Consider the following 22,500-nt stretch of genomic DNA (forward strand, 5'->3'; position numbering starts at 1 on the left):
AATATAAATGCTTTCAGATCACTGAAAGATCTCAGCTTCCAGGAAAACTCAAGCTGCTCCTTTATGAACCTGATCTGATTTTTTCCCTGGGACATGAGAGCACGGAAAGCCAGGCAAAGAAAAAATTCCACTTTCATAGCAAATTTGTTAAGAATGAATACCAAGGACTATGCTAAATTTTTTTTCTATCCAGTCACAGCTACCTTCAAGTCCCACTGTGAAAGTTCACATTTAATAAGGTGTGATTAACGAATCCTCAAGGAAGCCAAAATTGTGTTATGAAATGAAGGGGAGATCTGGCAGCAAGGAAAATACAGGAGAAACCACAGCTAAAGTAACCCAAGTGACAGGGAAACTAGTAGATGCCTGGAAATTAGGGCTCAGACTGCATTTCTTTGTAAGAGATTTTCCTAGGTCTGCACGCATACAAGGTTTCTTTTTTTCCTTTATTTCTCTTTATAGTAAAATTGAAAATTCAAACTATAGCAGCATTACTTGCGTGAACTGTTTTCTAAATCTGCATTTCTGCCAATTTAACCAGTTGGTTTAAAGTCAGACTCAAAGAAAACTCTGGGCTTTGAGCTATAAATGTATTTTGGCTTCGAACCTCCAGCCTTGACCTAGGGGTGCACCAAATCCAGAGCTGGAGTCAGCTACCTGCGATTCAGGGCACGAGTTTAGCCATGAAGGGGAAATCCCAGAGTCTTAGCTCAGGAGATTTAAGCACGATCAAGTCACTTACTCAAATTAGCTTAAAATCCCAAAGCACCCTCAGCCTAAGCGCTCTCAAACCCAGCGCTGCCAGTGGAAAACCCTCACGGGTGAGGTGGGAGCTTTCCCAGCACCACCAACACCCAAGGGATGAACCTCTGCCCTGACCCACTTGTCCTGCTGATTACCCTCAGAGCAGCACATTGACATCCCCTTGTTAGTACCTAATAATTGCTAATTTTGTTTCTTTTTTGCTCCTTGCAGATTTTCTGCTTTTCCTCAGCGCCGTTTTAGTGTCCTCCTCACTGAACTGCCCACATTATCTCAGTCCCTCCCTCTGACTTACTTTTCCCTAACATCAACAAGCCCAACCCTTGCCTTATTCCACTTCTCCACCATCACTTCTCCATTACTTCAAATTCCCTGATTTTTTTTATGGCACACAACATCTGATGCCCACTACATCTGCTCTGTCCCATCCCGGGAAACACTTGAGGTCAGATTGGATGGGGTTCTGAGCAGCCTGGTCTAGTTGAAGGTTTCCTTGGTCATTGCAGGGACTGGATGACTTTTAGTGGTTCCTTCCAACGCAAACCATTCTATCTACAATTCTCACCCCACAGTTGTGCTCCATCCATTTTTCCTTTCCTCAAACAGAAGTCAACCACCTCCATGCTCTCATCCAGACTTGCCTCCACCCTCCCTCCCAAAGCCTGGCTGATGTGCTCATCCCTCAGTCTTTGCCTGCTTTGCTCATCCCTTGCACGCGGCACTCGTGCCACACACAGATGTAGCCTGGCAGGGAATCATCCATATTTTATAAATTAATTTAGAAATGAACAGATGAAAATACTTCATATTTTCATATTAATTTATGTTAGCACTAAAAAGGCAATGCTAGAGCTATTTAGTCTACCACAAGGCCATATCAAGGCCTCAGTTTTGATCTGAGGGAACCTGACAGCTTGGGCAAAGTTCTTTGTTCAGACACCACATAACATACCTTAGCAGCGCTCAGTGTGCAGCTGTTACAACACTAATTGAAATATGTTTTTAAATGTATCAGGTTTCCGAACATTTGCAGAATTATTTTCCTCCCCTCATGTGCAAAACCCAGTATTGCAGCCGTTTAAAATGAGTGTTTAATCCCTACAATGTGTTAGTAGGTCATAAAACAAAACTGGGCTAAGGTATTTTACACTGGGGATGGGGGTAAGTCTGCAATTGTAGGTGGATGAGGAGGACCTACAACTTTAGGAAACCATAGGATCCCTGGCTGGTTTGGGTTGGAAAGGACCTTAAAGCCCATATCATTCCATCTCCTGCCATGGGCAAGGACACCTTCCACTAGCCCAGGTTGCTCCAAGCCCCATAAAACCTGGCCAGAGCCTCACCACCCTCACAGTGAAGACTTTCTTCTTAATATCTAACAATATCTCCCTAATATCCAAAATCCTAATATCTAAAGCCACTCTTGTTCATTTTGAAGCCATCACCTTGTCCTAGAGCACTGTCATGCAGTGCCACAATGTTCATAACATCATGGGAGCAGAGATAAGTCAAAAGGAAGCAGATTTGACATCCCACCCCACAGGCTGTGTCCAATCCCATCTGAGATCCCGTGTGTCGTCCATGGGGGATGGAGCTAGGAGAGATGGACCCAAGGGAGCTCACAGGAGGGCTCACAAAACTCTTGTGTTTCATCCGATGGGTAAGTGATGTAGATGACACATTTTGCAATGAAATTAAATGATAAATCTCTATCAAATATCCAGAAGAAATGTTTGGGCCTTTTTTGCTTCATTGCAAAACACAGGTTCCCATGGGGGCCCACACTCAGTCTGCAGAGGGGAAGTTGTAACTAATCTGTTTGCAAAGTCTCTGAAATTGCATTTCTGACAAAACAAGACAACAACAGCAAAAAATCTCTGATAGTAAGTATCTCAATCTTCCTGGGCTAAAAGTCTTTGACTGAAAAGCTGTGCATTTCCCATTTGCAGTGGTATAAAAGTCACAAGACATCAGATCACAAGCTGTCACTGGTCCCAGACTAAATATCACCCATCCTTTGCCTAAGGCAAGTGGGTCTCTTTTCCATGGGAGGGGGCCAAACAGAAATTTCACTCTTTGGAGGAAAGAAGGAAACATTCTTGTGACAGTGTGTTTTTTATTGTTTTTTAAGGCAGTTCTTTTGAAGCTGCTCGGGGGTTTGGATGTTAGATGTAGTCCCAATGGAGATGGATTAGTGGCCAGAGCATAGCAAAGCGGTCAAAGGTGCAAGATAAATGCAATTTATATATAATTGCCCAAGCTGCACCTGTTTCTTTTTCAATAGGAGACCTTGTCTGCAGACACAAACATAGAATATATCCTTTTTTTTCCTGTATTTGAGTGTAAAATGGGGAATTATAAACTTGTATCAGAGTAAAGCAAGAAAAAATAACCTTTAAATAGCATGTAAATTTTTTATGAATCAAGCTCTAAATAAAGAAAACTCCCAAGCTGGGAATTCAAAATACTAGCCAAAGAGAGCTGATTTGCTACCAGGCTCAAGAACAATATTTAGTTTACAGAATCAATCTTGAAATAAAACTAGTGCTTGCATCAGCATGAAAGCTACAAAAATAAAAAAGAGGTCTTAATAAAATATACAGTGGAAAAGGAAAGGATGAAAGCCCTAGCACAGCTATGAGGCCCTCGACAGCCCACACAAGTAATAAAATAGAATATGATGTAATATAGAACAACAATGAAAGGATTTTAAATTTCTAGGTAGGATTCTGAAAAACTGTTTCCAGCTTTTGTTGCAGAGCAGGCACGCTGAGAGTTCCCCTGTGAAGCTACAACAAAGCTGGTGTGTGGCAGACACGGGCGTTGACGAGGGCAGAGCAAACATTAACCTTCACCTTACTCCTCCACCACTGGACCAGGAGCCAGGATATTTCTGTATTTCTAGATGCTCCATTTTTCTGTTTGCTCCCCTGCTCACTCACCCACTCCTGGGTTCCCTCCTTATCAGCAGCACCAAGAAATTTTTGCTCGCCAAAGCGCCCATGCTTTGCCGTGAAGGCAACCACCTTCTTCGCCTTTCATAAGGAAAGTGTCTTGAACCTTGTGCTAAGCAGCTTGGAAAAATCTGAGATTAGACACATCCCATATTGGCTCAACTAATTTCAGCCTGTCCAAATTAGGATGGGTCTGTAAGATTCCACAGGAAAACCATGTGAGCACTGAATGCCTGTGCTACCTGCCATGCTCTGCACCCTAATTACAGCCCTGCATCCCCTGTCTTTAGCAAACAGGACCTTTTGAAGCTCAGACTCTAAGAGGAACACATAACTTCTCTCAAAATTCAATGGCATCCCAAAATTAAATTGTCAGAATTTGGTTCTGCAACGAACAGTGGCCTCTACACTAAATTTCAGATGAGCCAGAACCAATGCAATTCACTCATTGCAGTAACACAAGAAATTTTCCTTCTCCCCATGAAGCTGAAAGCTATTACAGAATACCACCAATACTGCACAAATTAAAAACTATGGATTGTGAAATTTGTGGCCCTTTTTCTACTGTGCTCCAGCTGTGGCAGGCATGGTGTACAGAGGTAATCAGAGAGCTCTTTGTCCTATGGCTGGCTGCATGGTCCTACCAAAAGTTCTTGGGTTGACAAAAAGAACTGGCCAAACCCTATTCCTCTTGCCCTGGCACAGAAACTCAACTCCACTTCAATGCCTAAATTCCTGTTTTCTCCTTTACAACACTTGATTAACAATGATTCAAACAGCTTATGTAGTTTTACTTGTCAATGTTTTGCCTCAAATGATTTCTCAGTGATAAATTTTTAGGGGTTTCTGTCTGACTCTTTTAACCCTTGTTCTATCACTAGCTGCAATAGATACACAGATCTTGAGAAGGGGTGACAAATAAAAACTGATTGTCCTAAAGTTTTAATAAAACACATATATTCTTTTTACACAGAAAAAAGGAGATTGTTACTAACAACATCCATTAATTTGTGCTTCTCCAGGAAAGACAGAAAATGTTCCAATTCCTCCTAAAACAAGTTTTTAATGAAGCTACAACAGGTCATGAACAGCTGCTCAGACAACAGCAACACCCTCAGAAAAAAAAAAGGCTTTTTTTCTCATTTTTAGGTTTCAAAAAGTTGGTTGAAAAACCTGGGCCTGCTCTTACAATGACCCCAAAGGCAGAAGAGGGTGTTACTTTCAATTCGGTTCCTTCCACTGAACATGGACTGCAGTTTCACACCTATGTTATTAATGCAATTACAAACTCTGCCAGAAACTATCAAATTAATTTGAAATTCACTTAAGGGGCACCTGAGCCATCAGCCAGAGTGCCAGTGCAGTGTGCCTCCTGAAGGCTGTGCATGAGGTGCTGGGGCTGGCCCAGCCAAGCCCTCCAGAACTCCCACCCACTCAAACACTGACGTGATGCACTGAGGCTCCATAAAACACTTCCCTGATAACAGTACTTCCCTCTTTATCCAGCGAGCTCCATCACAGGATATCATGAATTAATGTTTACAACACGCCAGAGAGGCGGGCTAGTATCATTTCCCCATGGTTCAAAGATGGGCGAAGGTGAGAGAAAGCTGAAGCAATTTGCTGCAATTCACTGAGGAAGTCTGTGGTGAGGCAGGGGAGAGTGCAATGCTCTCAGTGCCTGTGCCTCTGCCACAAGACCATCCTTCCTGTCCCTAAATGCCAGGCTCCAGCCTGATGGTGTGCTGCAGCTCTAACGTATTAAATCTGACACCCTATACATGTTCTGGATCATAAGGCTGAGTCCCATAAAATTGATGGATGTGAAGTTGAGAAGCAAAAAGGGACAAAGGAAAGAGGCAGGAGAGGAGTCCCCACGTTGCAGCTGTGTGGCATTTTTCTAGGCAGTAGGTTCCCATGCTACTTCAAGACCATAACATATTTTTGCTATTACAAATGCAGTTTATTTTGCAAATCAAGGTGATTGCACACATTTCAGCTTGTCAAATTTTCAGCCTTTCAACCATATGTCTGTCGACCTTATGGACTACCAACTTTATGGGATTCAACCATATGTCCAGATCCTGATATATATGAAGGCCAGTTCTAACATAAGAGCTTTACAGTAGTAGTGTAGTAAACCATAATGTTTGCAGATGGCTGTAATAAAATCATTCAGGAGAGGAAAGGTGCAGGGACGTAAAGCCTTCAAAGCTCCTTCTACTGAATAAACAATTTGATCTGAATAATGTAGTGGGAAGCACATTCTGCCAATGAACTGGCTGATCCAGTCCAAAATGTTGCTTTTAATTTTCTTTCCTAATCCCACGTGTATTTTAACTTCCTTTTGTATTTTCCATTGTGGGATTAGCTTAAAATTTGGAAGAAAAGTATAAGAAGGAAAAATAACAAAGTAAAGGATTTTGTTTAAAAGGCACCGTCCACTTCAGAATTGTAAATTTTTCATCTGTGAAAAGCCAAAGGGTTATGTGGGGCCTGGAAGATGTATTAATAGAGAGGTATAAGGTTTTTACCCTCACATGGTGAGATTGAAGGATGATGTGACTTGCTTCATTTCCTGAAGCGAGACTCAGCTTTCAAAGTTAAGGCAAGTTTCCTCCTGAGTAAACTTTTTCTAACTCTAGGAAGTTGGAGTTTGGTTTATGTCCTGCTGCACAATAATTCAGATGATAATTCACATTCCCTTTGTCCAACATAACTTGATATCTCTATTATTTGGGAAGCTCCGGTCCCATTTTCCCCTAACTGAAACATGCTGAGCCAATGTGTGGCCCTCAGAGAGCTCTGTCCTGGCTGACAGAGGGAAGGGAGCACTGTTTGTAAGGGGAACCATGGCCAGAATAGGTGTGATAGAAGGTCTTTTTCAAACCAAAGCATTTTTTAAGCTGACAGTGCGTGGTGAGCTTTGGCAAGCTTCCTTGAACTAGACAAAAATCACTTCCTACTCAGGAAAGAAGGGAACCTTCCCTGGGCATTAACTGGGAAGTGAAAAAGTGAACTGCAACCTATTTGTGCTGCTGGTGTGCAAAATCACTGCGAGAGGAAACCCCCTGAGCTGTTGACTTTCAGATAACTTGGCCAGAGCCAGCTCTCATGCTGCTAACGTCAGTGGCCCTTTTCCTATTGGATTAAATGGAGCAGGGTCAGATAGTGTCTAAGAAACAAGAAATACACTGTCACTCTTCCTTCCCATGCCAGATTTTTTGTTGACCAAGTTGCAATTGTTTCTGAGTGCTTTGGGTCACTTTGATAGAGGGAGATGATGATTGCCACAACACTTACCAATTTACCCCATCACACCCAACTGTCCTTAACCACACAACAACCATCAAGAAAAAATTAAAAAATAAGCCAGAACAGAGAAAAATGATTTTTTGAAAGCCTCAGCACTGCACAAATGTACTCATGAAAGACTGTGACGAACAAAGCATGACCCTCAACCCTGCCTTTGGCGTGCCCTACCTGTGTGCTCGTATTTATGTCGCAGCAGGGAACTGCTCTTCTGGAATGTCTTGTCACATAAGTCACACGCGTACATGCCACTTTCTGTCTTCTTGATCTTCTTTCGGGACAGACAGGAGTCGGAGTCCGTCATGTCGTCGAGGCCGGACATGTAGTCTGGGGTTCCATCAAGCAATTCTCCCTGTGAGGGAGCCACTCGTCAGCAAAAGCCGCTCCCGCCACCAACCCTGCCCGCCAACCACCCCTGGCAAGTTTCAATCATTCCTTGGTGGTCCCTCTTAGCTTAGGAATATGAATAATGAAAGTACAGCTGGTGGAAAGTATGGAAATAATGAGGAGCCTTCTACTTCCATGCCTCAAACCAACTTTCTGTCTTTGAGCACTCTGCAGTAATGTGGTTTGCACAAACCAACAGTATTTACCACATCAGCACTAAATATTTCCAAGAAAGTGTGAAGGGGAGGCTCTTTGTGGCCAGCAAAAGGTATTGTGTTATTTTACAGAGGTAAATGTAAGCAACAGCTAAGGGATCATTCCTTTCAAAATTCCAAAACTTGGGCGTATTCTGTATCTGTAGAAAGGTTTTAATTGAATTTTATATTTAGGTACAAATGTTATTATTATGCAATCCATTTAAATGTATGTCTCCCGACTAAAGGCCTCAAGCTATATTTTTATATTTAATTTTGTAATTTGAAATAGGGAATATTAATAACACTTTTTATCAATGTTCTATCTATGTTAAAACAGCCTTCAGCATTAAGCAATAATGAATGTGGATCAGTAAATTATTAAATTTCTTGATATTTATTTTGTCTCGATCCAAAGAGAGTGCAAACTTGCATGATAACATACATTTCCATTTGCTATCACACAGTTCAGTTTTCTTAGACTAGGTTTGCACTAATTAATATTAGAGAAGATTAAATAGGCTTAAATACATTTACAAAGAGGGCAGATGTACTGTAAATTGGAATAGTGGAACAGCTGTTATGGAGGTGCAGTGCTATTTATGCTCCTATTGTGCAAAGAGGGATTACAGTCTGTAATGTAAAACCATACCTGATTTTCACATTTGAAACTATAAAACATTTACTAGTCAGTAAAATTACTAATGGACGGTAATAGGACATGGGGGAACAGGCACAAATGTAAGAAAAAATCATTAATCTCTAATCAGTTAATCTCATTTAACTAAACTCTGTACATTATAGCTGAATACACCCAGCAAAAGACTATAAAAGTACCAGACTTCTGTGGAGCTGCTCTTCACTGCAGGCATGCAAGGGACAAAATCATTTGCTACACCTGTGTTGACTCTGGAGAAGAATTAAGGGTTGTACCTGGGCACGAAGAAGTGCTGACCCAGATTACATGTCCAGGGAAAGACTTTGTCTGTAAATAACAGCCCTGGCTGCTACCTCTCCAAATAATTTAATTTAATCTCTGGAGTTTTTTCAAAGCTGTTCCAGATGACTGGCAGGATTAGAGGACTAAGAGTCTGGGAGACTAGTGGGTGGCCCAAAGGAAGGAGCTATGGGTCAACATTTCTCATCCCTCTGACATTCATGAGAAAAGGACAACTTTCTCATGAATAGTGGGTGAACAATCCCCCAAAAATATAAGGAAGGAATCTCTTTCAATGGTTTATAGTATCTATGAGGGTCTATGGACATCTGCTTAGAGGCATTCAACTTTGTGCCTGAGTGTGGAGGTGACTCCAAAGGGGTCTCCCACTGCTCCTTTTCTCTGTGATGAAATGTAGTTATGCCTTGGAGAGATAAGTTTCCCTACAAAATTTCTTTCTTTTTTTTCTCTAGGATACAACTTTTTATGGACATCATCAATATTATTACTATATTGCTATACAAATCTAATAAGAAATGGCTGAACTCTTAACAGAACAAAGATCATTATGCCTGTTCAAAGTAATTGGTACTACTCCTGAATCCAAGTAGAGGTACTCTGAAGTTAACTGCAGTTTATTTTCCTATTGCACCGTGTCTTTCCAAATTCAGACTTAAATAAACTCTGCTAATTTTGTTGGAAACGTTGATTATAGCTTTGGGCTTTTTCCTCTCTAAGAGGACACATCACAAAATACTAAATTCTAGCCTTTCAAAGCAGAAAACAGTTGAAACCATTTACCTGAAATCCTTGTTTCCGCTGGTACTTTCTCCTTTGCTGCATATCGGCAAAAGTAGCTGCTCCAGTTGGGTAGGTATAGGCCATATGTGGTAGGAAGCTCATCTGATCTAGTCCTGGGTATGGTCGCAGCCCAGGAATACTGGTCTGAACTGGTGGCATAAAAGTGGCTGGGGGAAATGCGCTCTGTGGTGGAAGTGTTGTGTATAAAGGTTTGGCACTAAATGGGTTCATACCAAATACTGGGTTAGTGCTTTTATCCAGATTATTTGAATTAGAAAACTCCTTCTTGATAAAAGTCAAGTTCAGCGGCTCATCTGAGTTTTCAGATGATGAAGAAACACTGTTGTGTTCTAAACTTACACTATTAGCTTTTGTTTTGTTCTTTGTGGCTATAATACTTTTGGGTTCCTTCATTTGTTTTGGTAAAGACAAGTCCAATGGCTCAGCCTGAAGCTCCTCAGAAGAGAAACTGTTTGGAGTGTAAGAACTACTGTGGGAGTTTTTAGAAGATGTGGAAGAAAGATTTAAAGGAGAAGGAGTATTGCTCCTAGAGTGGTCCAATTTATCAACTGGCTTAATATTGGTAAAATGAGGAGGTTTTGTTAGCCTGAGAGGAGTATCACAATTAGTAACACTGTTATGGAGTTCAGCTATAGATGGTGAAGTTATAGAGTCCACAGGCTTTATTGGAGATCTGGCTGACAAAGAGTCTTTAGTGGGAGTGTTGTTGGTGGCAGCCAGCGCCACCTTGGCACCGGCCCTTTCCAGTGATGGTGACCTGGAACTTGAATACTGGTAGACTTTTCTTTGTTCAAACCATTCCTTCACAAATTCCTGAGGAAGGCCAACAGCAATGGAAATTTTCAGTAGTTCATCAGAGTTGGGCTCCATATTCATAGCATAATATGCTTTAAGTACAGACATGTGGTCCTTGTATGGGTTGATGGGGCTAGTCATTCCTTTCTCAGAAAGTACTGATGACAGCAAGAGGGCTTGCTTATCAAACACTCCAGGTTTGTTGGGAACCATGTTCTCATGAGGCTGAAGGACTGCCTTGATTTCTTCGTTCATTTTACACAGGTAACGCTCATGCTGATGCAACGGAATGGGACCAGGAAAGCTTTCTTTACAGAACTGGCATGAAAATGGAGTGGATACATTGTGGTTCTCTATCATCTTGTCTTCAGTTACCAGGTCTATTAGGGTTCGCAGCTTCTCTTTTTTAATGTTATTGAGCTGCCTCCTCGAGTCTGTGGTCAAGCTCTGGAGGCAAGCTTTGGCTTCATTGACTTTCTCTAATGTATAGTCAATAATACTTTTAGTGGCACCATTATGACTTACTACTGGAAGACCCACGGGGGGAATATTGGGGGAGGTAACTCCTTGTTCCTCAGCTTGAGAGCATGAATCCTTCATGTGGTAAACCTTCAACTTGGAGATCTCTTCAGCCTTGCAGTCCATTTTCTGCCTGGAAACCGTGTTGTCCACAATCTGTAGGACCTTCTGCACCTCGCTTAAATTGCTGCCTACCGCAGGAAACCCAAGCAACGGTGCTTCCATCCCTACACCTAAGTGCTGCATTGGACTTTGAGCAGACGCGTGAACTCCTAAGGGGCTGGTTGCTCCAAGTCCACCATTCATAAAAGGACTAGTTGCACTAAACCCATGTGAGGCCATAAGAACCTTGTACTCATTGAAATCTAGTGGTTCTGTTTTAATTTTCAGTAGGCCTGTTTGCTCAGACATACTAAGTGGTTTGCCATTCTCCAGCTTGTTTCTCAGCTGTGTGATGGCTGAATTAGTAGGAGAGGAAGATACAGAATTAGGAGAAGAACCCGTCTTGATATTGTTTCTCATTCTGCCATTTACAGAGATCAAACCAATACACTTCTTGCTGCTGATGTGCGAACTGTAGGAGCCAGAATGGGAGAAACGCTTCTTGCAGTTTGGACACTCATATGGTTTTTCACCTAAAATGATAATTAGAACCAAATGTTAATTATCATTCTTGCTGCTATAATAGTGAGAGGTTGCATTTGGTATCTAACTGATCGTCCAATGATTACTAGTGAAGGAAATATTAATTCTCTGAACATGGCCACACACCACCACTGCTTTACCCTCCTCTTTCTACAGGTTTTGAGGTCAGTTTGGGCCCAGGATCTCCAACTGGCAAAAGCCATTAAAGTGTGAGATTGGCTCCAGACTGACCAAGGCAAATCACAGGTAAGCACCCTGTAGGGAAGAGAGTCAAATTAAATTTAGACTGTTCAAATTTGATTTGCTTCTTTTATATTTTTTTCTCCCCCAGAATGGAATTTTCACCGGGTATGAGCACCAGTATGAGAAACTGAGTCCTGATGTTAGAATTTCCACGTCAGTTTGTGCCTGGGCTGAGCCTGGTGACATTTTGTGTGCTCAATTCTGCATCAAGTAGGAGAGCCAAAATGACCAAGTCATTCAATCTGAGAGGCTTGGCAGTTTCTTGTTATCTGAGAATATGAGTTGTATTTCACTCAGGGGGACTTTTTATTTTGGAAAATATAATGGACTGTTCAGGCTCCCGCTGCACAGCAATGAATGAACGCTTCTGAACTCAAACTGCCAAACAATCTATATTATTTGCAGGAAGCTTTACTATTTCCAAATCTTTTAGCAAGACCGTGGTATTAACAGCATGATAAATGAGGATGACTCAGATATCACTTATGAAATACCTTGGTAGCTCCAAGAAGCCAGAAGCAGAACTGTGTAAATTTTAAGCAGTCTTTAAAACTCAGCTAATTAAACAAAATGCAAATGAGCACACCAGCACCTCCGCTACTCACCACTGTGAATTCGCAGGTGTTCCTTCAGATGGTGTTTATATTTGAAGGCCTTGCCACACTCAGTGCATTTGAACTTGCGATTGCCTGCTCCTTGGGTCAGCATTTGGTGCTGGGAGGAAAAGAAGAAAACAAAAGAGATACCAACATGAATTTTATGCAAGAGAAGCCATGAATTTCAAGCTCAAAAAACAAAAATTAAATTAATGTGACTCTGAATTCGTCAAGCGGACCAAAAGGTCTGCATGTACATTTATTTGTCTCATCAGCATTGCAATAAAAATCAAAATGTTGGCAGTAAACTGAAACAAATGAGAAAGTACTTTCACATGAGCATTCGATATTTGCTTTGGAATTATTTCCTAAGTCTCTCATCAGAAATGTGTTGCTTTAAGGTATCTCACGATGAGAGAAACAGTTTTATAAGAAGATTTGTGGCTCTTAATATTCCTAGCAGATTCTGAACATGTGGGACTCAGCTTGTTTAAAAATTCTGTTTACTGCATGTGGAGGAAAGAGAGAAACACTGTTGTTAGTGGCATTTCGTGTAAGATTTAATTCATTATCAAGCAGGAGAGACTGCATCTTCAGCATAAGCTGCTACTGGAAATGCTTTTTAAAATCACAGAACAGCAGGAAGGTCTTGAGCTACCTTTCATGCCATGTTTTTCCCTGGTGCTCTTCTGAGGGGCAAGGGAAAGTTGAAAGTTAAAAGGGGTGTAGAGATATAATCAAAGGAAGCTGACCTTTTTGCAACAAGCAAGGAAAGCCCCGTGACTTTGAATTTGGAGAGGAAAAAAAAAATTAATTAAAAAATAATAATTATCTTGATAATCATGTAGCCACTCTGGATGCTCAAGGTAGGAGGTCAGCCTTTTGCAGGCAACCACGACACAAAAGCCTTTTGCAGGAGCAGGGAGGGGGAAAAAAAAGGAAGGGGAAAAAAAAAAAAAAGGCAGCGCCGAAACGGTATGACAACTGCGAGGGTGTGCTGCCTCTTCCCACATTCCTGGCGAGACAGATGGTGTTACATGGGACACAGGGAGGTTTGTTCAAACAGCAGCAACCTTCAAAGATCAAGCAGAGCCCAGCCCGCCGCGCGCCATTGAGGGACCCGCGCTCATATGTTGCTGAGTTGCATAAACAAACAGCAACAGCTGTTTTGTCTCCCCCCATCGCCCTCCGAGGACTACTATAAACTTTAGTTGTGCCACTGTTAATATGATACAATCATTTTAATTTACTAATTGTAAATGCCATGAGCAAATGAGGGGACTTTTCAACACCAAAGCTACCATTCATAATGCGCCAGTACCAGCGCGCTCTCGCATGTGAAATTTCAGGCAGTTACGTTGGATAAATATCCAGGCGGGTTTTGTTCCCTCCCCTGGCGTTTTTAATGATATGAGGCATAAAGGAAGAACCTTGCAGTGGATCAGGTTAGGAAAAATATACATGGGAAAATGTGTTTGTCTCCTGGAAAAGCCATGGGAAGGAAAGAAAGGAGAAAGCGCTCTGGAGTCATTTATATTGATTTAAGATCAAGCAAAAGATACGGTTCTCTTAAAAATGCTAATTGCAAAAATCGTGTGATTAGGAAGATGTGTGTTTGCCTAACTGAATTTACCTTCTGCTGAGAGAAACCTACCCAGAGAAATCCAGCAGATTGTGATTTCCAGGTTTTTAAGAAAAATAAATACAGCATAAAGCCTTTACAATTTGACACAATGCACACATGTATTAATTCAACTTTTAACCACGCCATTTGAGTTTCCATTACAGCCCTCCTTAAGATGGGTTTTTAGAAGTAATTCTTCAGATAGGAGCAGTTTTTCAGCTAGTGCATAAAGAATTTTGTGGCGCAGGTCTATCACCAGCCCATCTAGGAGCACTAGGGAAGCTCAGTCACCTGTTTGAGACACCAGCATTTCCTTAAATGTGGCACTGATATAATATTACATGTACCCCATCGAGGAAAAAACGGCTTTGATTTATTGCAGATACGCTGCGGGGCTATACAAATGAGAGCAATGCCCAGTTCTGGTGGCACAATCACCACAATGATGGCACAATGATAGCCTATATGTACTGTCGGAAGAGTTCTTCTCAAAATGTGTAATTATGTCTAACAAACGATTACACAAAATACGCATAATTTCATGTGATTGAAAAGGTTACTCAAAAAGTAATGAAAAAATATTAGCGGATCTTTTAGTATGTCTTGGAGCTCCTATTTGCAACACTGCAAAGTAAAACTAGGTGAAAAATGGAATTAAAATTGCTGAGATGTTTAATAATGTATAATTAAAATGCTACAGTTTCATTCACTTTTTGAGGAACATAAAAACGAAACTAAAGTCAAGTTAAAGTGCAAATAAAATTTCTAAATTAGAAATTAACACACTCATTCGATCGTGAACATAAGACTATTAAATCATATTAGAAGAGACCATCAAAAAATCATTTAGACCTCAATTAAAGCTATTACCATTAAAAGATCTGCATCTTCAAAATGCCATGAAAAATTAATAATGATTGCCAATCAAAGCAATATCGTTTCTCTAAGGGGTTATTACAGAAAGAAATCACTTAAAACCAGCCCCCCACCTGATCTGTCCCTGGCTTGTGTGTCACCATATGCCGCTCGAGCTGGGTGCGGTAGGCAAACGTGTAGTTACAGAGAGGGCACGAGAAGTTCTCCTCGTTCTTCTCGTGGCGGTACTTGATGTGCTCCTTGAGGGACGTCAGGCGCTTGTAGCCCCGGTCGCAGTAGGGGCAGGTCAGCAGTTGGGCGAAGGCATCTGGAGTTCCAGGTGGCAGGTCTGCACCCCGGCATGGGGAAGAGGAGGGGGGGAAGAGAGAGGCAGGCCAAAAGGTCAGCAAATCAATGGCAGCTCATGGGCTGATTGCCCGGGATGGTATGAGAGGAATCGCCGCAATCTGCTGCCCGGGAGGGAGGGACGGCGCTTCCACCCGGCGGCGGGAGGCACCGGCACCCGCGCACGCCCACGGCAGACTCGCGGGGCCCGCGCTGGACCCCGCCGGGAAATTAATTATGGGCATCACTCCTCCCGCAGACCTGGCTGGCTGGAAAACTAAGAAATACTTTTCCTGATCAATTGGCAATTTGCATTCCAGCCCCAGCTCATTATGTTACTTGTGCCATTGACGGAATCCTTCCTACTGACTCTTCTCCAATTATTTATCAAGGCATTGGAGAGCAATAGGCTGGCTACTCTGTCTTTTGTTGCATTAAAACTCTATTAAAACTTCCCAAACTCCCAAGCAGAGCAGCAGCCTTTCTCCCGTTTAAATTCAGCTCTTCAGTTCACCCACCAAATAATACAAATGTGCTGACTAAAAAATCACAATACACTGAAATTACAGCCCCAATCTTTGCTCACGAAATTCCATGCCACTGCAGCTGTTCTTCAATTTTTAAGGTAAACACCCAGGCATGTAGTGCATTTATAATTGCAACAGCTGCACGAGGTCAGGATACTGGCTAAAAATGAATTACAGCCTCACCATTTTCTTCTTGCCCATTGGCCTCTGGAGTGCCAAGGCGAGACAGTTCCTCAGGGGCTTCAGGGTAAATAATGGCTGTGTCGCTGCGCTGCAGGTACTCTGCTATGCTGACTGCATGCCCATCTCCTTCCTCCAGTTTCCTTTTGGCAAAATATTCCTCAAAGTCCGACGTGCAATTTGCGTTCTTCACTAAAATAAGAGAGGGGGAAAAAGAAAGGGCGGTTGAGTGTATCGTCCCAGAGAGCCTGGGCTGGTCAGCAGTGTTAGAGGTTGAGCAGATGTACTGGAGCTACAAGGCTGGGGTTGCAGCTAGATCCTTGCTCCCATCAGCCTTGCTCAAGCTCCCAATAAAATTAACGTGGGCTTTCCACCAGTGTGGGTGGAAGTGAGGGCAGGCAGTTAAATTAACAAGAACGAGGGGCTCTACAGGGCAGCAGGAGAAGTTTATGAGGCTTGGGTAATGCAGGTAATCTTTCATTGCTGGAACCTGAACAACATTCACGGGGCTCCTGGGGGTCCCACAGCTTTTGGCTCAGACCTACAGGACTGAGCTCAGCTGGCCCTGGATCCCACAGACCCCGAGACAGTCCCCATGTGGGAGATGACAATTGCAGGTAGTAAAAGACCAAACTTTTCTGAGACAGGTCTTTCCTCAGGCTGCTCTTTGTCAGGCACGAGAAGAAAGTTGCTCATATCTTCCTGCTTTTTCTTTCCTCCCTGAAAAATTAACTTATAATGAGAGAATGGGCTGATTTAAAAACTTATTGCATCCTGATTTCTGCAATAGACCCACATGGTTTAAACCGTTACAGGATCACCAAGCCCAAAACCACTTTGACAGTCCATACAAGAGTTTTCTTTCTTTTCTTTAAATGTAACCTCAATTTTTTATTATCCATGCAGTGTCCATGAAACATAATACATCTCAGCCACAAAGCATCCTGTTACTAAAATTGTGCTTTTCTTCTCCAAGTATGAGCACTGCTTACAGGAAAGACCTTAAAACTCTGGGATACTATAGACAAATAATAATATAATTATACTAGAAAGGAAGAAAAAATAGGAGATTATTATTTTCTTACTCTGAATTGTGTTACTTTGTTTATTAACAAGTCTTGAGAGACACAGTTGGTGGCAGGGAACTAAAGATACTTGGTTTTAACTGACCATAAATGAAAGGAACAACTTATGATTGATTAAATTTTTAATGTATTTCTGAGATGAAATAAGAAAATGAGGAAACACCATGAACTATTCTGGAGTTCATGTAAAAGTAAAATACTAAACAGCACAATTCTGCTGTTAGTGAAGCCAGGGAGCAACATGGAGTAAACACATGGAAATCAAGGGGGTTATGGTTTTAACCACTGGAAATGAGAGACTAACCAGCTCCTTGGTGTTTAGCAGTGGGTGAAGGCTTTGCCTCAGTTTCCTATGAAAATGCAAGGCAGTGGTGCTGGCAGTGAGAATAAGCCATGACCTCTGACTGGGGCACAAGTGGGAGCCTGCAGTGCCTGATTTGAAGCTCTGATCTCGGCGTCACCGATAAAAGTAGATATCCGTCTCTGTAAACCTCATCCCTTTAGCCGATAAAATCAAATCCTCTGGCTGAGACAAATATGCCCTATTTTTCATACCAGCTGAGCAGCCTCTCAACTGTTCTGCAGTATTTTAGTGACAGTGACCAAATGGCACAGGGCATGGGACCCTGGTTTTGGAAGGAAACTTCTGTTCCTATCACAGTGGTTTTGTAGGGAATGGCTTCACCACCACAGAGTTCCTCTTGGTCCTACTGCAGCTCCAGTTACCATTTGTTATTAGCATGAGAAACAATTCTCCCCTTTCAACACCAAAATAAAGCAGCTTCTAGAGAAGGGGAGTGTGTGTGTGGACAAGAAGACAGAGTGGTTTACCTCCATGTTGTTCTGGGAGAGAAATATAACAAAATGGTGGTTACTGAGCACGCCTTATGCACAAGAGCATCACAGAGGGTGTAGGACTTCTTGTTTTTATCAGAAAAAAAAACAGCTGAGGCTTTACTTTTTATGATGTAAATCTAACTTGTCATTCCCCTGTTATACCTAGGTCTTCCAGGTGTTACAAGATGGTCTACCCTCTGGCTTAGCACTACCCAAGCTCCACTCCTTCTCTTCTCTTAGCAATATACCCAAGGAAAACAAGTTTAATTTTGCCAAATCTAGGCCATGAACCAATAAGTGAAGCAAGGAGAGGGAGTTTTTCTCCAGAGAGGAGAAATGGGATGGCTCCATGGGATGGTCCCATGTGTCCCCCAGGTAAAGTAGTTGGAGTTTGCAACTGCATTTATAGGATTAGGATTCAATCTACCAAGCAAGGCCTAGAGTTAATATTAGGAGCTTCCATCCCCAACTCAAATCAAAATGAGGTTCTTCCTTCATGCCCCCAAGTCTATCTGGAGGCTGATCCAACAGGCTGTGGAGTACTGCTGCGATATTACCAGCCTTGGCTTCCTAATTCCCAGGATTATTTAGCTTGTATGTCTGTACATGCAATCCAGGAGCTAAAGCAAATGTTTACGTCTACATTATAAACCCCTAAAAACAAGGGGATTTAGTGGAAAAGCTGATAGACCCTTCACTGAAACAATACAACCAGTGCTGCAAAGCTGCAGATTAACACAAATAGTCAAGGGTGTCCATGTGGGTCTGGTTTCTCACCACCAGCATTACTGACAATTCAGAAAATTCAGCTTCAGGAAGCTCACCCAGAGGTACTAAAAAGACCCATCTGACAACCATTAGGTTTGTCTCTCAGCTTCTGGGTGGAAGACTTGCTTCCCCCCTCTATGCCCTGATTTATTTTCCATGCACAAAGCCATGTTCCCAGACTCCTTGTGGGCTGACACTGCACACACACTGCACATCCCCTCCTGTGAGATCTATGGTGGGTGACCTCACCAAAGAAGTCCTTTTTTTAAAATTAATTATTGGAGCCTGGAGAGCAGAAATATTTTCAGCTCCAAAAGCTGATGTGGCTGTGTCACATAAAAATAAAACACATTAAGGAAAGCTATCTTTGGAGGCATTTAGGACCTTTCAAGATAAAGTGGGAGAGAGGTCCAAGGAGCTTGGGAGACCAGTTATTTTGTGTGGGAACTCGTCCTGCGAGATGGTGATAGCTGCCCTTAATCGCAAACAAAGCTAATAAAACCACAGCCTTCATTAGCCAGGAAGTGAGAGGCCCCCATTGGTACACACAGATTACAGCCTGAAAACGGCCTGTCCTCCAACCTGCCAAGTTTTGGTTCTGTTTTCCTCCCCCTGAAAGCTTTTCTTTCCCTTCTTTAAATTATGTTAAGAGATCTTTACTTGAATTTTGTCAGATGTTGCTAATCAAAACCAGGAAAATTTATCTGTTTGTTTGCTTGGATTTTTGTTAATCTGTTCTCTGCAAACATCCCAGTTGCAGTAACCATAAAAGGTAGAATAAAATAAACCATAAGAATTTCCTCATTCACCTTTTAAAAAGCTCTTCTGCTAAACATCACATTGCAAGTCCCTATTGCAGAAATCCTCAGAAATATTTACAAATTCTTTTAGCAGGACCAAAATCCTAAATTTTCACCTTAATGTCACTTCTGCTTTTACACTATGAAGCCTCCATGGCTCATTATAAAAATGCAGCTGATTAATGTAGGGATAACAAGATTTCTCTTAAAGTACTTATAGGAAGTGACCACTCTGACAATAGCATAATAATTTAATAATGGAGACCTTTTCTTTTAGTTTTCTTTCTCTACTAATAATATTTTGCAGAGAATTTGATGCACCACAGATATTGTATGCACCTACAGAAATTTTCTGGTTGGATGTATGTTTCCATTGGGCTGAGTCTCAGCCTTTATTGAACATCAGCATTAGATCCCCTATAACCTGCAGGGGAAAACTGAGGCCCAACACTCAAGACAGGCCCAAAGCCTGTAGTGAAGCTGAAGAAGAAAACTTTGAACACTTCCCAGACTATCCAGGAAGCATCTCCAACAGCTCAGGGACTGACTTCTTTCCTTTACTTGTCAAATAAGGGTTGAGGGCATGAAGGGGAGCTTTTACTCCTAATAAAGGAAATTACAGGTACTCATAGTCACCTGGCATCTCCCTCTCAAGGCGAAAAGATTGGCACAAGAATTTAATTTATAAGAGCATTTATTATGCCTAAATAATCTGACGTTGCTCTTAAGAGTCTATGGAAATTGCAGCAACTAAAGAAACATGTTCTACCCAACCTCACAAGGCTTCAGGCCCCACTGAAAGAGGCTCTGAACACCTCAAAAAGTGACAAAAGGCTTGAATTAAACACTGTCAGAGTGACATGTGGTGGTTATTTGAGCAAGCCTCCATCCTAGCCTGAGCAAAGAGGAGCCTAGGACTTGCACAGGACATTTGGGAAAGGAATTGATAGGAACAACTCACAGAGAAGCTTTTGCATTTTAAATGCAGACCACCTAAATGCAAAGGCCGTGAGTTTGCAGGGCATCAAGCTGGGCAGGGGTAACCCTTATTTTTTCCATGGAAAACTGGTTCCACTAGGGGCAGGACACCCCATGGACCCCATTCACAGCTGGCAGAGGGGCTCGATGGCACCCCCAGAGTGATTTCGTGAGGCCAATGATGAGCTGCAAGACAAGGACATCAGATACTGGATGGGAAGGGACTAAGAGAACATGAAGTCTTCCCCTTCAAGCCGACCACATTGCAAGCATGAAAGAGTCAAGGCCTGTTATGGCAAGGAAAATAAGTGCAAAGGAAGTCACACGGACTGATAGGGGACCTCAAAGGCTCTGCTAATGGTAATTCAGATAACCATCAAACCTTGTTTCCGAATCAGATGTCTTTTAAAATCCTGTTTCTCCAAGCGCTAAGCACAATTTGTCACTTTATTGCAGCCTCTTGGAAATAAAATCAGCTTTTGAGATACATATGTAGCCAGTTCTGCACAGCAACATCATTAAGTACATACGTAATGATGAACTGCGCCTCGGTGCCACCCTCCTTTCATGCATAATAAATCTAATGGATGAAGAAAGCAGTGATACGGTTTTATTTTCCTATTATTTTCCCCCTCAAGAATGATAAAGTAAATTTCTTGTGTTGCTTAATAAGAGCACTGGGGTTTTATGTGGGTGTTACCAACATCAGGAAAGTGTGAGTAATAAAATCCTTGTGAGACTTTGGTACCACCTTTTACAGTAATATTTGTGGAGAGTATTACCTATGAACTAAAATTCATAATGGAATGGATAGAAATGTACTTGCACTAGAAAACTCTTCCTTTTAGCTGTGTAAATCTATCTGCACCATCTCAAATTGTGACAAAATGCAGAAGAAATACTGGGTGATGTATGGCATTCAGCTGTGCTGAGGATGGGGGATGTGAGAGTGGGATCTTTGGAAAGAACATGGTAAATCCCTGAATTCATTTGGATTAGAAAATAGCAACAGGAACCTTTTGCTGGTTTGCTCTGCTACAGAAAAAGAGAGATGGCTCAGAGGCGATGCCTGCTAAATATCTCTGTCACACTTCTTGTGTCACCAAATGTATTGATTTCTAAGAAGAGTGGAAAGAAAGAGATGCTAAAAGTGAGAAAAAAAAACCCCAACAAATGATTAGCCAGGAACATTATAATCTCATAAATATGCATTTAAAGTGTGTGTGTCTGTGGATCTATGTAAGGGGTTTATGAGTGTCTTGCTGAAAAGATGTTTTCAGTCTCTGAAGCAGCTCAAATCTGGGGCTGCCAAGGAGGGTGCACCCCATTCTCATCATCAAGCTCTTGATACAGTCTTATTGGAAGGCCTCTGTTTCTTGGCCCAGCTAATTTAAACTACCCAAGGTTCACCCTGCCTGGGAAAACATCTCCTCACACTGCTGAGAATAACTCCCAAGGATGCAGCTACAAGGAGTTGGGCTAAAATATTGTGCTACACAGGAGGGGTAGCAAGGACTCTTCACTGCATGGATTTGCCACTGCACTCTCATTATCAGTTTGGGAGGGAGAATTAAAAACCAGGAGAATTACATCATTATTTTCCAACTTTTTAACTGAAAACAAGAAATAGAGCGTTTTGTCCCTCCCGCTCCTCATGCACAGCTATCTCTAAGTGAACCCAAATAAAAGTGATGCTCACTCCATGCAAGGCCTTACCTGTACCATTGTTTCCAGTGGTCTGAATTGTGGCTTCAGGCCCCATAGTGTCATAATCTTCCTTCATTTCTTCTGTGGAGCAAAGCATGCACACTTTTAGCACACAGGCAGGGTGGAGGATGGCTCACAAAGCTGGGGAGATCCCGCTCGGGGAAGGAGAGAAAAGGGCTCTTGTGGACCCCTACACAATGGCTTTGTTCTGGGGAGAGAATGAGTTCAGCAGGGCTGCAGGGACCAGAACTTATTTACTTTAAACACGGCAGAGAGCGGTGGAAAACAGAGCTATTTGTTCAGAGTAAACCAAGGGCTTTTCCCAATATCAAATCTAATAAGCAGTCGGGTGAGAAAAAGGGATTTTTTTTCTTCTTCTTTTTGTTTCCCTACTTATTTAAAGAAATAATCAGTTAACAGACACTGTGAGATCTATACCTGGAAGAAAATGCAAATGCAGAAGGAAAATGTAACAACTTCTTGTATCTCCCTCTCTATCTATCTATTACCACACTGATCTGAGCTGTCGCTGTCATTTTAACCTCGTTTGAGGCACAGCAAGTCTTAATATTGAGTGGTGCAGAAATGTGACAGATCTTCAAATGTAGGAAATTCTCTTCTGTCACTA

The 22,500-nt window shown here is 42.0% G+C and overlaps 1 protein-coding gene across 4 annotated transcripts in view; it reads right to left on the minus strand.

The window, feature by feature from the left end:
• ZEB2 (zinc finger E-box binding homeobox 2) overlaps positions 1-22,500 on the minus strand; it is a 114,158-nt gene that overhangs the window by 3,775 nt on the left and 87,883 nt on the right. For all 4 annotated transcript variants that reach the window (XM_059476469.1, XM_059476468.1, XM_059476470.1 and 1 more), the window contains 6 exons: positions 21,882-21,953; positions 15,701-15,889; positions 14,780-14,994; positions 12,176-12,284; positions 9,348-11,317; positions 7,200-7,380 (listed from right to left, as the gene is read on the minus strand). In XM_059476469.1, the coding sequence (XP_059332452.1) occupies positions 7,200-7,380; positions 9,348-11,317; positions 12,176-12,284; positions 14,780-14,994; positions 15,701-15,889; positions 21,882-21,953 (2,736 nt within the window). The remainder of the gene's footprint in view (positions 1-7,199; positions 7,381-9,347; positions 11,318-12,175; positions 12,285-14,779; positions 14,995-15,700; positions 15,890-21,881; positions 21,954-22,500) is intronic.

Source organism: Ammospiza nelsoni, chromosome 7 (assembly GCF_027579445.1).
Source record: "Ammospiza nelsoni isolate bAmmNel1 chromosome 7, bAmmNel1.pri, whole genome shotgun sequence".
Lineage (NCBI taxonomy): Eukaryota > Metazoa > Chordata > Aves > Passeriformes > Passerellidae > Ammospiza > Ammospiza nelsoni.